General features: G+C 45.0%; 1 protein-coding gene across 2 annotated transcripts in view; it reads right to left on the reverse strand.

The window, feature by feature from the left end:
- Positions 1-12,273, reverse strand: part of PTPRA (protein tyrosine phosphatase receptor type A) — a 126,488-nt gene that overhangs the window by 34,179 nt on the left and 80,036 nt on the right. For both annotated transcript variants that reach the window (XM_069745146.1, XM_069745145.1), the window contains 4 exons: positions 5,624-5,702; positions 4,211-4,600; positions 3,307-3,330; positions 2,802-2,886 (listed from right to left, as the gene is read on the reverse strand). In XM_069745146.1, coding sequence (XP_069601247.1) covers positions 2,802-2,886; positions 3,307-3,330; positions 4,211-4,600; positions 5,624-5,696 — 572 coding nt within the window. In that variant the 5' untranslated portion in view covers positions 5,697-5,702. The remainder of the gene's footprint in view (positions 1-2,801; positions 2,887-3,306; positions 3,331-4,210; positions 4,601-5,623; positions 5,703-12,273) is intronic.

Below are 12,273 nucleotides of genomic sequence, written 5' to 3' on the forward strand. Positions count from 1 at the left end.
GTATGTAGTGAGCTCCCCCTAGTGATGACTGTATAATCTGTATGTAGTGAGCTCCCTCTAGTGGTGACTGTATAATCTGTATGTAGTGAGTTCCCTCTAGTGGTGACTGTATAATCTGTATGTAGTGAGCTCCCCCTAGTGGTGGCTGTATAATCTGTATGTAGTGAGCTCCCTCTAGTGGTGACTGTATAATCTGTATGTAGTGAGTTCCCTCTAGTGGTGACTGTATAATCTGTATGTAGTGAGCTCCCCCTAGTGACAGCTGTATAATCTGTATGTAGTGCGCTCCCTCTGGTGGTGGCTGTGTAATCTGTATGCAGTGAGCTCCCTCTAGTGGTGACTGTATAATCTGTATGTAGTGAGCTCTCTCTAGTGGTGGGTGTATAATCTGTATGTAGTGAGCTCCCTCTAGTGGTGACTGTATAATCTGTATGTAGTGAGCTCTCTCTAGTGGTGGGTGTATAATCTGTATGTAGTGAGCTCCCTCTAGTGGTGTCTGTATAATCTGTATGTAGCGAGCTCCCTCTAGTGGTGACTGTATAATCTGTATGTAGTGAGCTCCCTCTAGTGGTGGGTGTATAATCTGTATGTAGTGAGCTCCCTCTAGTGGTGACTGTATAATCTGTATGTAGTGAGCTCCCTCTAGTGGTGACTGTATAATCTGTATGTAGTGAGCTCCCCCTAGTGGTGTCTGTATAATCTGTATGTAGTGAGCTCCCTCTAGCGGTGGCTGTATAATCTGTATGTAGTGAGCTCCCCCTAGTGGTGACTGTATAATCTGTATGTAGTGAGCTCCCTCTAGTGGTGACTGTATAATCTGTATGTAGTGAGCTCTCTCTAGTGGTGGGTGTATAATCTGTATGTAGTGAGCTCCCCCTAGTGATGGCTGTATAATCTGTATGTAGTGAGCTCCCTCTAGTGGTGACTGTATAATCTGTATGTAGTGAGCTCCTACTAGTGGTGGCTGTATAATCTGTATGTAGTGAGCTCCCTCTAGTGGTGGCTGTATAATCTGTATGTAGTGAGCTCCCTCTAGTGGTGGGTGTATAATCTGTATGTAGTGAGCTCCCTCTAGTGGTGGGTGTATAATCTGTATGTAGTGAGCTCTCTCTAGTGGTGACTGTATAATCTGTATGTAGTGAGCTCCCCCTAGTGATGGCTGTATAATCTGTATGTAGTGAGCTCCCTCTAGTGGTGGCTGTATAATCTGTATGTAGTGAGCTCCCTCTAGTGGTGGCTGTATAATCTGTATGTAGTGAGCTCCCTCTAGTGGTGGCTGTATAATCTGTATGTAGTGAGCTCCCTCTAGTGGTGGGTGTATAATCTGTATGTAGTGAGCTCCCTCTAGTGGTGACTGTATAATGTGTATGTAGTGAGCTCCCTCTAGTGGTTGCTGTATAATCTGTATTCAGTGAGCTCCCCCTAGTGGTGGCTGTATAATGTGTATGTAGTGAGCTCCCTCTAGCGGTGGCTGTATAATCTGTATGTAGTGAGCTCCTTCTAGCGGTGGCTGTATAATCTGTATGTATCTGTATGTAGTGAGCTCCTTCTAGCGGTGGATGTATAATCTGTATGTAGTGAGCTCCCCCTAGTGGTGGGTGTATAATCTGTATCTAGTGAGCTCCCTCTAGTGGTAGCTGTATAATCTGTATGTAGTGAGCTCCCCCTAGTGGTGGCTGTATAATCTGTATGTAGTGAGCTCCCTCTAGTGGTAGCTGTATAATCTGTATGTAGTGAGCTCCTCCTAGTGGTGACTGTATAATCTGTATGTAGTGAGCTCCCCCTAGTGGTGGCTGTATAATCTGTATGTAGTGAGCTCCCCCTAGTGGTGGCTGTATAATCTGTATGTAGTGAGCTCCTTCTAGTGGTGGCTGTATAATCTGTATCTAGTGAGCTCCCCCTAGTAGTGGCTGTATAATCTGTATGTAGTGAGCTCCTCCTAGTGGTGACTGTATAATCTGTATGTAGTGAGCTCCCCCTAGTGGTGGCTGTATAATCTGCATGTAGTGAGCTCCCTCTAGTGGTGGCTGTATAATCTGTATGTAGTGAGCTCCCTCTAGTGGTGGCTGTATAATTCTGTATGTAGTGAGCTCCTCCTAGTGGTGACTGTATAATCTGTATGTAGTGAGCTCCCCCTAGTGGTGGCTGTATAATCTGTATCTAGTGAGCTCCCCCTAGTGGTGGCTGTATAATCTGTATGTAGTGAGCTCCTTCTAGTGGTGGCTGTATAATCTGTATGTAGTGAGCTCCCTCTAGTGGTGGCTGTATAATCTGTATGTAGTGAGCTCCTTCTAGTGGTGACTGTATAATCTGTATGTAGTGAGCTCCCTCTAGTGGTGGCTGTATAATTCTGTATGTAGTGAGCTCCTCCTAGTGGTGACTGTATAATCTGTATGTAGTGAGCTCCCCCTAGTGGTGGCTGTATAATCTGTATGTAGTGAGCTCCCTCTAGTGGTGGCTGTATAATCTGTATGTAGTGAGCTCCTCCTAGTGGTGACTGTATAATCTGTATGTAGTGAGCTCCCCCTAGTGGTGGCTGTATAATCTGTATCTAGTGAGCTCCCCCTAGTGGTGGCTGTATAATCTGTATGTAGTGAGCTCCTTCTAGTGGTGGCTGTATAATCTGTATGTAGTGAGCTCCCTCTAGTGGTGGCTGTATAATCTGTATGTAGTGAGCTCCCTCTAGTGGTGGCTGTATAATCTGTATGTAGTGAGCTCCTTCTAGTGGTGGCTGTATAAATCCACATACATATCGGAGGACACCAGTTCCACAGAAGATCATAGAAGTCACCAACACTTACCGCAGCATGTACAGCACTATAATGATGAAAACGATGATGAGGAGAGAGGACAGTGCCACCATAACGGCTATAATGGGGGTCTCATCTAAAACAAAACAAGAAAGGCTCACACAACATGGACAAAATACCACTTATCACACATGATGGGAAGTAATGACTCTGCTCAGTTATATAGCCACCCGTAGAGCGAGCGTACAATGTATGGGCTTAAAGGGAACCGGTCAGCAGGATTGTGCTCAGGAATTACAGACAGTGTCAGGTCGGCGCCGTTATACCGATTACAATGATATCTGGTGATGAAATCTGTCTTGTGGTTGTTGTGGAATTTTTATTTTCAACTTTTGCAGTAATGATATGCTCGTGCTCCGAGGCGGCCTGTGGGGGTCTTCATGTGGTGCTCTGATTAGGTATTCATCAGTATGGTGTCTTGACAAGTCACTGATCCCTCACTGACCTGCTGACAGGTTCCCTTTAATAATGTGCTCAATAGGAAGTTGGGGCTTACCTTGACCTTCTTCCTCTGGGGCGCCTAAAGATAAAATAGTAAGAAAGAAACAACGTGTGAGTAAAGCCGAAGCTTAATAACCATATGAATGAAACCAAAAATATATGGGAAACAGTCAGCAAGGCCATTTGTAGGTTATCCTTGATTAGATAAGCTGTAACAATGCAGTACGACGCTATTCCTACATTGGATGGCAGTACCGTATCCAGTGAAAAGATCGCAAGGATGCATATATGAAAAGCAAGGAATGCGAGATTTCAGCTCTGAAGCAAGCAGAACTGTAAAAGCAGCTCTGGAGTTTAATACAGATTGTAACTCACAGGACTGTGGGATCAAACCAATTTTTTTGAGCAAAATGAGAAGATTAAAAAAAAAAAAAAAAAAACAATCCTGCAACTTTTTCAATTTTTCTAACCATTTAGATGCTGCAGCAGTTAATAACGCAGCATCTACGGTGTTATAATACAGAATCCCGGCTGTGTACATCGCCACCTCCGCAAGATCGCCATGACATACGGCATAAATCATTATTATGATGCACTGACAAGCTTTTCAAAAGTTTGATAAAAAGTTTTAAAAGTTTGGAAAACTCATGTCACTGCACCCCCATTAAGGAATTCTGGATGAATGGTCGAGGTCGACCATTAGAAGAGGTTAGAAAGAGGCTGTCATGTCCTGTACTACACAGATGGCCATTGATGTGAATATCTGCTGTGTAATACTCCACTTTACCTGTGGTGGCGCTGTGCAGATCTGAACATGTCCCAGATTACATCTGATTGTTGGGGGGGGATACACTTGTTAGACAATAAGCTCACCAGAGACCGAGAGTACCCCTTTAAGGACCAACTAACGCGTTTCAGGCCACAGATTCCTAATCATCAGTCTACGTTGTGGCCGTTACCTGTGGTCGTGAAGCTTTCTTCAGTTGGGATTCTCCATGTCGGGCTCTCTTCTGGGACGCCATCCACGGTGGTTTTCTCGTCATGGAAGGGGACGGCCGGGGTGCTTTTCCTGCTGACGGAGCTGACGGTGGTGGCATGAGCAGTGATGTTCTCGGACAGTGTGTAATTCCCGGGGTCTGTGTCGTTGCTGGTGGGGATGATGGCGGGAGGGTTGTGGGTGACATTAGAGGTAGGCGCGAGGACGACTGCGGCAGGGGTTGTAGCGACGGCAGGGTCCTGCTTAGGATCTGTAGGGTCAGGATTGGCACCGCTGCCAGTGCTCGACAGCACCGGGGGGATCTGTGCCGTTGGACCCGACGTGGCGTTCACAACATCTGCACTTTGGGTAGCTTAGGAGGAAGACAAAAAAATTAATAAAAAAAAAAATAACTTGACCCCTTAAATTATCTGGGGGTTGACAACTGACGTATTTGACCGTCCATTTAAGAGATCCAAATTCTAAGAGAATGAAATGATAAAATTCCATGTACCGTTAGTCACCACTAGAGGCAGCACACTGCATCCGGACTATACACTTGACTCTATGAGAACACTGTATGCAGTGAGCGCCCCCTAGTGGTGGTGGGAGGCAGAGAGAATTTTGCATTTTTACTTTGCTAATGTTTTTCTCAAACAAATATGAAAATAGAAGAAATCAGTGGGAACAGGAGCACGACTTGCTCCCCTGAGGCCGATCACTGCACCACCGCGACTACCTGACTGCCCCTTTAAATCCCGATCCACAATTGTATATATTTCTTACGGCGCCACATAAGTGTCAATGAAATATTCCACTGCGCCTTTCGCCTCCGGGCTGCAAATCTTGGGTCACGTAAGATGAAATATTCACTGCGTTGTACACCTGTAGCCCCAGGTATTGATATAAAAGGGACCAGATGCAGCGATTAACCCTGTAATATCTGACCGTACAATCAGACTAGACCACCCTGCAGAGCGGAGGCAACAGATCTCAGCCATTTACTGTTTTCTGCTTTATCTTCATCACCAATTTTTTTTTTTTTGCCTTTACACACTGTAGTGGAAACCATCACCAAGCAGGCTATTTATTCTACGTGGATCATGCTTAGCTGATGAACTATTCAGCTCACACGAATAAGCCCCTACAATAGGGAACCATTATGGATCCAAGGGAATTAGTAGGGGTGTTTAATGGCGCTCACAGTTCCACCAGAAGCTGCTTACTGATAGTTTCCTGGTAAAAATATTGACTTTTGCCGAAAAGAAACCGCTATGGAAAACCAAAGTGCGGTCAATCTCACGCCACTCACTCCAGTGATTGCAGATTTCTGGAGTTTGGTTGCTTTGAGGTTTTGGCTTTAATCAGACAAGGTAAAAAGTAGATCTCCACTCACCGAGGGTCACGTTCTCAGCCACGACACACGTGATGGAGCACGTCAGCAGGAAGAGAGCGTGCCAGGAATCCATGATGCTCTGAAACATAAAGAGGCCTAAGTTACATCAAGTGGAGGGGATTCTATAGACAAGCGCTGAGCACAGACAAGAAAAAAGGGTCTTATTCATCCTAGCAATGAAGTAGAAGATAACACTGAGCAACAGACACCAGCGCACATGCTTGGGCTTCAGACTTCTCGGGCAGTAGGCACTGAGGCATGGGTCTTTGGGCCTCCTACTTCCTGGGGAGTGGGCACTGAGGCATGGGTCTTTGGGCCTCCTACTTCCCAGGCAGTCAGCACTGAGGCATGGGTCTTTGGGCCTCCTACTTCCTGGGGAGTGGGCACTGAGGCATGGGTCTTTGGGCCTCCTACTTCCCAGGCAGTCAGCACTGAGGCATGGGTCTTTGGGCCTCCTACTTCCTGGGCAGTGGGCACTGAGGCATGGGTCTTTGGGCCTCCTACTTCCCGGGGAGTGGCCGCTGAGGTGTGTGTCTTTGGGTCTCCTACTTCCCGGGCAGTGGGCAATGAGGTGTGTGCCTTTGGGCATCCTACCTTCCGGGCTATGGGCACTAAGAGTGTGCCTTTAGGGGTGTGAGCACTGAGGTGTGTGTCTTTTGACCTGTGGACACTAAGGAGTGGGTCTTTGGGCCTCCTACTTTCCGGGCAGTGTGCACTGAGGAGTGTGCCTTTAGGCCTGCTACTTCCTGGGCAATGGGCACTGAGGACTGGGTCTTTAGGCCTTAGGACACTGAGGTGTATGTCTTTGGGCCTCCTACCTACTGGGCACTGAGGAGTGTGTTTTTAAGCCTGAGGACACTGAGGTGTATGTCTTTGGGCCCTCTACCTCCTGGGCAGTGGGCACTGAGGACTGTGTCTTTAGGCCTGTGGGCACTGAGGTTTATGTCTTTGGGCCGCCTACTTCCCAGGCAATGGGCACTGAAGAGTATGTCTTTGGGTTTCCTACTTCATGGCCAGTGGACCCCGAGGAGTGCGTTTTGGGCAGAAGGCATCATAAACCCTCTCCGTGCAGTGGAAACAACATGCATGACACCAGTGTGACCACTCGCTTACTAACAGAACGCGACTGGACAGCGGGCATTATTGGCAACCAGGGAGTAACAGAATAGCTCTGGGACAACAGTAAATGAATAGGAAATTACACTGCTCAAAGAAATAAGGGGAACACTAAAATCCCACATCCTAGATATCACGGAATGAAATATTCCAGTTGTAAATCTTTATTCATTAGCATGGAATGCTGTTGAGAACAATAAAACCAAAAAATGATCAATGTAAATCACAACTAATATCACACGGAGGTCTGGCGTTGGAATGACGCTCAAAATCAAAGTCAATCAAATTACAGGCTGATTCAACTTCAGTGGAAATGCCTCAAGACAAGGAAATGATGCTCAGTAGTGTGTGTGGCCTCCACGTGCCTGTATGATCTCCCTACAACGCCTGGGCATGCTCCTGATGAGGCGGCGCATGGTCTCCTTAGGGATCTCCTCCCAGACCTGGACTAAAGCATCCGCCAACTCCTGGAAAGTCTGTAGTGCAACGTGAAGTTGGTGGATGGAGCGATACAAGATGTCCCAGATGTGTTCAATTGGATTCAGATCTGGGGAACAGGCGGACCAGTCCATAGCTTCAATGCCTTCATCTTGCAGGAACTGCTGACACACTCCAGCCACATGAGGTCTGGCATTGTCCTGCATTAGGAGGAACGCAGGGCCAACCGGACCAGCATGTGGTCTCACAAGGGGTCTGAGGATCTCATATCGTTACCTAATGTCAGGTTATCTCTGGCGAGCACATGGAGGGCCCTCCAAAGAAATGCCACCCCACACCATTACTGACCCACTGCCAAACCGGTCATGCTGAAGGATGTTGCAGGCAGATCGCTCTCCACAGCGTCTCCAGACTCGTCTGTCGCATGTGCTCAGTGTGAACCTGCTTTCATCTGTGAAGAGCAGATCTGGTTTGTTGTCCTCCTATGGACCTCTCCATGTCTCCTGGTGTACAGGCCCATCTCTTGGTATCTGCTCTGGACACTGTGCTGACAGACACCACAACCCTTCTTGCCACAGCTCGCACTGATGTGCCATCCTGGATGATCTGCACTACCTGAAAATCTTTCATGGGTTGTAGACACCAACTCATTCTACTGCTAAAGTGACCAAAACAACAGCCAAAAAGGATGTGAACAGAGAAATGGTCTGTGGTCACCCCATAATAACTAACAGAAAAGCAACCACAGATCCACACCCGAGGTGGCGATATCAGACTACATAGAAAAGAAGAAAACAGAAACAGAACCTCTGATCTCTGGGAGGTGGAGGTAGAAAACAGCCACAAAACCATAATAAACATAAGAATGTTAAAAAAATAAAAAAAAAGTATTCTACCAAAAAAAAAAAAAACGTACAGTAATTGAAAAAATAAGAAGATAAATACACCATAAATTACCCATCTAAACTGAGTAAAAAGTGTGTAGGCTTATACAGCTCCTTCCTACTGAGCTGCTTGACGTCATCATACAAGATCCTCCATCCAACGACCTCATTTATTATGTGGACACCATACCAAGAAACATTATTCTTTAGTTGTCCTGAGATTCTTTTGATGGGGTCCCCTACCGACCACAAAGACACAAACTGCTGGATCTGGCTCTTAAACAACCAAGACCATGGCACCTTCTCTGAAGCCTTACAAAACAAAAATTCTTCATAAGAAAAAAGATGAAAGAAGAGCTCTGGACAAGGCATGGAGAGACCACCGTCCTTATGAGGGAGATAGAGTGAATGTGGTCAGGAGAAACATTGTCTGTTACCCCACAAAAAGTGAAAGACGACATTGGTAAATCTGGGGAGCAGCGGGAACACCACACTGATATAGAGGAAGAGCGGGAGCAGGAAGGTCTTCAGCAGGAGGATCTTCTCCAGACATGTCAGCTCCCAGTGTTTCCAGCTCTGATATAACCACTATAATACTGCCCCTATGTACAAGAATATAACTACTATAATACTGCCCCTATGTACAAGAATATAACTACTATAATACTGCTCTTATGTACAAGAATATAACTACTATAATACTGCCCCTATGTACAAGAATATAACTACTATAATACTGCCCCTATGTACAAGAATATAACTACTATAATACTGCCCCTATGTACAAGAATATAACTACTATAATACTGCCCCTATGTACAAGAATATAACCACTATAATACTGCCCCTATGTACAAGAATATAACTACTATAATACTGCCCCTATGTACAAGAATATAACTACTATAATACTGCCCCTATGTACAAGAATATAACTACTATAACACTGCTCTTATGTACAAGAATATAACTACTATAATACTGCCCCTATGTACAAGAATATAACTACTATAGTACTGCTCCCTATGTACAGGAATATAACTATTATAATACTGCCCCTATGTATACGTATATAACTACTATAATACTGCCCCTATGTACAAGAATATAACTACTATAATACTGTCCCCTATGTACAAGAATATAACTACTATAATACTGCTCCTATGTACAAGAATATAACCACTATAATACTGCTCCTATGTACAAGAATATAACTACTATAATACTGCCCCTATGTACAGGAATATAACTACTATAATACTGCCCCTATGTACAAGAATATAACTACTATAATACCGCTCCTATGTACAAGAATATAACTACTATATTACTGTTCCTATGTACAAGAATATATCTACTATAATACTGCCCCTATGTACAAAAATATAACTACTATAATACTGCTCCTATGTACAGGAATATAACTACTATAATACTGTTCCTATGTACAAGAATATAACTACTATAATACTGCTCCTATGTACAAGAATATAACTACTATAACACTATGCTCTCTGTTTATCCCTTATCACCTTTGTTGGGTAAGAGACCATTAATGTTCAGGACACAAACTTCTCTTCCATTATTTGACCCCAGGAGGGTATGTGCTGAGCAATCTGTGTCTCTGTTACCTGCCAGCAATCGGCTTCTCTCCAGGCCTCTGAAATGAGCAGGAGGACTGAGCGGAGACGCAGTGAATGGACCCGGTATTCCCACCATCAGGGGCCATTATTCTAATATTCCCCCATTACTCCAGAGATGATTAGAAGTTGTGGAGACACATTACAGATCGCTGCTCTCCTCCTAACAAGTGACTACTTTACATATCAATGAGATTTGTTATCTGAAACAAAAAGATTCTTCACAGAATATCGCGCCTACAATTACCGCTTTAAGGAGATTCATTTACATAAATTAGGTTTTAGTCTCAATGATCGGTCCTGTTTGTGACTTTCAGGCTTTATATCGAACCATCCACTACTGCCTTGAAGGTGAGACTGCCATCATTTTATAGATATCTCATACTGAAATGTGACTTGTGACTAATTAGCATATGATTAGTTATGCAGATTCTCGTCATGTCACTGCATTGTTACGGTTTTGCTCCTGGTGGTGATACAACCTGCGAAAGAAAGGTCACTGGTTGGAATCAAGGAGCCAGCATTAAGATGATTTCCCAAGAAAGGAGAACCATGGTCGGATTTGATTACGTATTCTTCCAGGTGTCATGGCCCTCACGTGATGCGGTTTGCAAGTTTTCTTGGCCAAGACACGACTGTCGATTAGCTGGATGATGATGTCCAGCTCATCGACAGTCGTGTCTTGGCCAACAAAATGGCCAAAATTTATCAAGTGAGCGCCATGACACCTGGAAGAATACGGAATCAAGTCCGTCCATCCAAAAGCCAAGAAGTGGACGTCCAGGCAAAATATCAGTCACCAAGTTGGCTCATTTCAAGGTCTCTCAGTTCTGGAGACAATCACGGCCATGGAGAAGGCTCATATGCTTCGTAACAGTGAGATCACAGACGTCCATGGAAGCACCATGCCACGCACGTTACACAAGTATGGAATGGTGGCCCGAAGAATGGTGGTGAAGAAACCTCGACCACAATAAGGTCATCAGAAGCATCAGCTCGAATTTGCAAACCAGTACGAAAAGTGGAAGATTGGAAATGGGTGATTTGGAGCAACGAGACGAAAGTCAACAGACGGCTCTGATAGGGGCAAACGGGTTTAGAAGAAACAAGGAAAAGGGGCCAACGAGAAATTGAAGGATCTGTCATGTTCGGTGGAGGAAGCCTGATGATATGGGGTATGTTTCACAGCCAAAGGCGTTGGATACTTGACCAGGATCGATGGTGGTCTCAATGCTGAGCTATGTGTGAGCGTCCTACAAGACGAGCTACTTCGTAAACTCAAGTACTATGGGTGTGAAAGGACGACATAGTGTTCCAGCAGGACCATGACCAGAGATTAGCGAAGAAATGGGTCAATGATAATGAGGTAGAGGTCCTGGATGGTCCTCCATAGTCCCCGAGACCTCAACCCAATCCAACACTTGTGGGAAGAGATGAAGAATGAGGCGACCAGTGGGCACCAACATGGGGAACGTGTAGAAGAGACCTGGGATCAGATTTCGGTGGAGACAAACCAGAATCTCATCAAGAGCAGAAGGGTTCAGCCAAAAAGGTGGATTTACAAAATACTAATTTAATGTTTAGGAACAAGACAGTAATTATGACAAGAATCCGCATAACTAATCATATGCTAAACAGCTGTATGTATGAGATAGCCAAGATAATGGTCTACATAATGATGGCAGTCTCACCATCAAGGCAGTAGTGGATGGTGAGATGTGGAGCCTGAGAGTCAGAAGTTCACAGCATGGTTCCCCTTCTGCTCCTCAGTGTACAGAACATTTCCCGATAGACTGAAGGCATCTCCTGGACTTCTAGAACATGGTTTCTAGTCTGGTCTTTCCCAGTGCTCCATATCTGCACTTCTCCTGGTCAGCCGCTAGATGGCAGTGCTCTGTCGCAGTTTGCTGCTCTGCATTGATATATACATCATATAATGAAAGATATATTTATTTTTCTGCGTTTCTCGCCATCCTGTATATACTGTGTTTATTCTTTACAATCAGAACCTAGCGCTTCCAGGTGCTTATGGCTGACCAGCGCAGTTCTGCACTTCTAACCTGAATGCAACTGTAACAAACTCTCAGCTGCGAGACAGCGAGCAGCAACATATAACATTTGACGTATAATATCGGCTCGCGGTCAATTAATTTAAGTCAATTGAAGTCGCAGTCAGTCCGTGCAGCCACAAGTGTCGCTCCTTATGAATGGACCCGGCCGCCGCCATCCTTGTGCCGCCGCGGGTAATGGCCATGTACGGAGCAGGAAGCAGAGTTCTGCAGTGAAGGCCGGCGCTATCAAACTTCAGTCCTAGTTACCATGACAACACGCTGCTTCACTACACAGGATTATTTTTCTTAATTAAATATTGGAGGCTTCGCCGTCGCCGATCATTTGCTGCTTTATGTCTTCGTAATTAAACACAAAAGAAATACGGTAATAAAAAAAAAAAAAAAAAATCATCAACCAAAAAGGATGAACGAGAAAGACGACCCGGAAAAGTGTACAGAGCGGAAACGGCCACGAGGGAGAGAAAAGAGGAATTACCGTATTTATATCCGATTGTTTG

The sequence above is a fragment of the Ranitomeya imitator genome, chromosome 1, assembly GCF_032444005.1.
Source record: "Ranitomeya imitator isolate aRanImi1 chromosome 1, aRanImi1.pri, whole genome shotgun sequence".
Lineage (NCBI taxonomy): Eukaryota > Metazoa > Chordata > Amphibia > Anura > Dendrobatidae > Ranitomeya > Ranitomeya imitator.